At 39.4% G+C, this 4,086-nt stretch overlaps 1 protein-coding gene across 1 annotated transcript; it reads right to left on the minus strand.

Moving 5' to 3' along the window:
* Positions 1 to 199: 199 nt before the first annotated feature.
* Positions 200 to 556, minus strand: LOC103194711 (60S ribosomal protein L12-like). Its single transcript, XM_042780498.1, has one exon. It carries the CDS (start codon positions 554 to 556, stop codon positions 200 to 202), a length of 357 nt encoding a protein of 118 aa, XP_042636432.1.
* Positions 557 to 4,086: the final 3,530 nt, after the last annotated feature.

Genomic DNA, 4,086 nt, shown 5'->3' on the forward strand with positions numbered 1-4,086 from the left:
TTTTTTTTTTTTTTTTTTGGCTACCAAGTGACCCTTTATTGGAGTTACTTTCTTTATAATTTTCAGCTAGCTGGAAATCAGCACCACTATTGATGTCATTTATGATGGCATGAGGGTGGCACTCATCAACAGTGCAGCCCACAGATTGGGCATTCTCCAGGATCTCTTTAATAGTTCCAGAGAGTTCTCTGGCTAAAGATCAGAGTTGTATCTGATGAGCAATGCTAACAATCTCATCGAAAGTGATATTTCTACTGTGCTTAATGTTTTTATGCTTCTTTCTGTCTCTAGGTGGTTCCTCGAGGGCTTTGATGATCAGGAGAGAGGCAGAAGGCACCACCTCAATCTGGGCTTGAATGTTCTGAATGATCAGTTTCACAGTAATCCTTAGTCCCTTCCAGTCACTGGTTGCCTTGGCAATGTCATCACCAACTATTTTTGGAGACAGACCCAGAGGACTGATCTTGGGGGACAGAGAGGACAGGGCAACAACTTCCCCACTAGTGCACCTCAGGTGCAGGATTTTGATCTCTTTGGGGTTGAACTTGGGTGGCATGGTGGAGGTGGCTGGTGTTGGATGAACCTAGATGCTGAGCAAACGACCTAAAAAAGTTGCACCTTAACCTTCTCCTAGCCAAAAGCTGAAAATATTTTGCATTGTTTTGATTCTCCTCTTTTGCCCTTTCTTTTTTATTACTATTGTTTTATTTATTTATTTTTTTACTTTAAGAGCGTGTTTTACATTCAAAGTCACTCATACATTTAGTTTCATTCCCCATTCACCATGTCCAACCCTAACCCAGGCTCCTCCCCTCCCTACCCAGCAACACTCCCCCTGTGCCCCTCTTAATTATGCACTCCTGTTTGTCCTGCATTTCCTCAGTTTGAATGTTGGTCCTTTGGTGTCCCATGTCTATTGCTTTAAGGGATGTATTACCATTGAGTGTGTGGGTGCGGCATCCTGGGTTGAGTGGTCTGTGTGTACATCTTGTTAACTATTGGGATGAGAGCCCGCCCCTGGAGGTGAGTTTTATTACAGGTGCCAAATGTATTTCAGGGCCATAGTATTGGGATTTTCACCAGATTTCATCTGACCAGTAATTTGGTCATTATCGAATTTTTGGATTTTGTTCCACGTTTTCCCTCCCACTCTATCCAGGATCTCCAGATTTGATCCTTTTCTGAATGGTTGACATTGGTAGCCGGACACCATCCGGTTCTTCTGGTCTTGAGGGCTATCGTATCCTAGGGCTGATTGCTTCTAAGTGCCCTTGTGTGTGTGTGTGTGTGTGTGTGTGTGTTCTTCTTCACTTCCAATGCTAGGAGACATTAGCTGCATCTTTGATGGCTGCTTGAAAGCTTTTAAGACTCCAGTCACTACTCACCAATGTAGGCTGTGGCGCAATGCTTTTATGTATTTTGTTGGGCCAATTGAGTCTGTTGTACCCCAGTACTATGGCCCTGAGGTAGTAGCTCTATTGCATCTCTCTCCCATAGTGTTGGGATGTCTGTAAGAGATTACTCTGTGTCTGTCTTCTATTGTTTCTGTAAGGACTGCAGGTATTTTTTATCACTGGTGTCTGTACAAGATAAGCATCATCTGAGTCTATTCTTGGTCTAAAGTATTCCTCTATTCACTGATCTCTGTCTGATCATCTCAGGTGTTTATGTGTTTATCTGTGTAGCCTAGTGTTTTATGTTAATGGCAATGTGGTATTGTAGACACATTGGTTGATTTTAACATCTGTCGTCTATCTCTTATGTGCACATTTTGGTGTCCTCTCTTTTCTCAATGTTATCATGGTGGTCATATATCCTTCCCATATTTCCCTCCCCCTACACATATCAGCCCTAAATTAATCCCTTCTTTTCCCTCCCCATCCTGGTAACCTAGTAGGTGATTTCCCTTTCCCAAGCAAACCCTTCTCTGTCTTTTTACAGTAATGGGCTCATACGATACTTGTGCTTCTGCAATTGACTTATTTCACTCAACATAATGTCTTCCAGGTTCATCCACATTGCGAGATAATTTGTGTATCGCTCATTGTTCGTTAAAGTGGCATAGTATTCCATTGTGTGGATATATCATAACTTGGTTATCCATTCATCCATTGATGGGCATTTAGGTTGTTTCCACCTCTTTGCTATGGTGAATTGTGCTGTGATGAACATAGGTGTACATACATATGTCTATTCGTGTGCTCTCTCTCACCTCTTTAAGGTATATTTCTAGTAATGGATTTGCTGGGTCAAATGGTACTTCTATTTTCAGTTTTTTTAAGGAAACGCCATACCATTTGCCACAATGGTTGTACCATTTTACAATCCCACCATCAGTGCCCAAGAGTTCCAATCTCTCCATAACCCCATTAGCATTTGTTACTCTCTGATCTGTTGAACTTTGCTATTATTGCCTGGGTGAGATGATATCTCATTGTTGTTTTGATTTGCATCTCTCTAATGATTAATGATCATGAGCAATTTCTCATGTGTTTGTTGGCTGCTTGTATTTCTTTTTTGGTGAAGTGTCTGTTCAAGTCTTTTGCCCATTTGTGAATTGGGTTATTTGTCTTTTTGGTGTTGAGGTGTTGAAGTTTTCTGTAGATTTTGGATATAAGTCCTTTGTCATATATGTCATAGGCAAATATTTTCTCCCAATCTGTAGGTTCTCTTTTTACCCTTTTGACAAAATATTTCAATGTGCACAATAATTTAATTTTTAAAAGGTCCCAGTCATCTAGCTACTCTTCTATCTCCTGCACATTCTGGGTTATGCTTGACAGTCTATTTAAGCTGTAAATTAGGGCTCCTAGATTTGCCAGTATTTTATCATTGATGAATTTTATAGTTTTGGGTTTTACATTTAAGTCTTTGATCCAGCTTGAGTTTATTTTTGTGTATGAGGTGAGGTATGAGTCTTGTTTCATTTTTCTACAGGTGGATACCCAGTTTTGCCAGCACCATTTGTTAAAGAGGTTATCCCTTCCCCATTTAATGGGCTTTGGGCCTTTGTCAAAGATCAGTTGTCCATAGATGGATGGGTCTATGGCTGAGCTTTCGATTCTGTTCCATTGGTCTATCTGTCTATCACTACCAATACTATGCTGTTTTGACTACTGTGACAATATAGTTCTTAACATCTGGAAGTGTGAGACCTTCCACTTTGTTTTTCTTCTTGAGAAGTGCTCTGCTTATTCTAGGTCTCTTTCCTTTCCATATGAAATTAGTCATTAGTTTTTCCATGTCCTTAAAAAAATTTGTTGAAATCTGGATCAGTATGGTATTAAATGTACAGATTGCTTTAGGTAGTATTGATATTTTCACAATGTTTAGTCTACCTATCCATGAACAAGCAGGTTCTTCCATTTATGTAGTACCCTTGTTTTCTCTTGTAGCAGTGTTTTATAGTTTTCTCTGTATAGGTCTTTTGTGTCTCTGGTGAGGTTTATTCCTAGATATTTTATCTTTTTCATAGCTATAGTGAATGGTATGGTTTCCCTTATTTCTTTATCAGAGGAGTCCTTGCTGGTGTAGAGAAATCCAACTGATTTTTGTATGTTGATCTTGTATCCTGCCACTTTGCTGAACCTCTCTATTAGTTCCAGTAGTCTTTTTATTGAGTCCCTTGGGTTTTCTATGTACAGGATCATATCATCTGCAAACAGAGATACTTTTAATTCCTCTTTGCCAATATGTATGCCTTTTATTTCTCTTTCTTGACTTATTGCTCTGGCCAGGACTTCCAATGCAATGTTAAATAGAAGTAGTTATAGAAGGCATCCCTGTCTGGTTCCCGTTCGTATGAGGAATGCCTTGAGTCTTTTTCCATTAGTTATGATGTTGGCCATTGGCTTTGCATATATATCCTTTATTATGTTGAGGAATTTCCCTTCTATTCCTATTTTGTTGAGAGTTTTAAACAGGAATGGATGCTGGATTTTATCAAATGCCTTTTCTGCGTCAATTGATATAACCTTATGGTCCTTTTCCTTTGTATTGTTTATGTGGTGGATTACATTGATTGATTTTCTGATGTTGAACCACCCTTGCAAACTTGGTATGAATCCCACTTGGTCTGGATGTATT

Source organism: Orycteropus afer, unplaced genomic scaffold (genome assembly GCF_000298275.1).
Source record: "Orycteropus afer afer isolate SDZICR_OR568_19922 unplaced genomic scaffold, OryAfe1.0 scaffold00004, whole genome shotgun sequence".
Taxonomy (NCBI): domain Eukaryota; kingdom Metazoa; phylum Chordata; class Mammalia; order Tubulidentata; family Orycteropodidae; genus Orycteropus; species Orycteropus afer.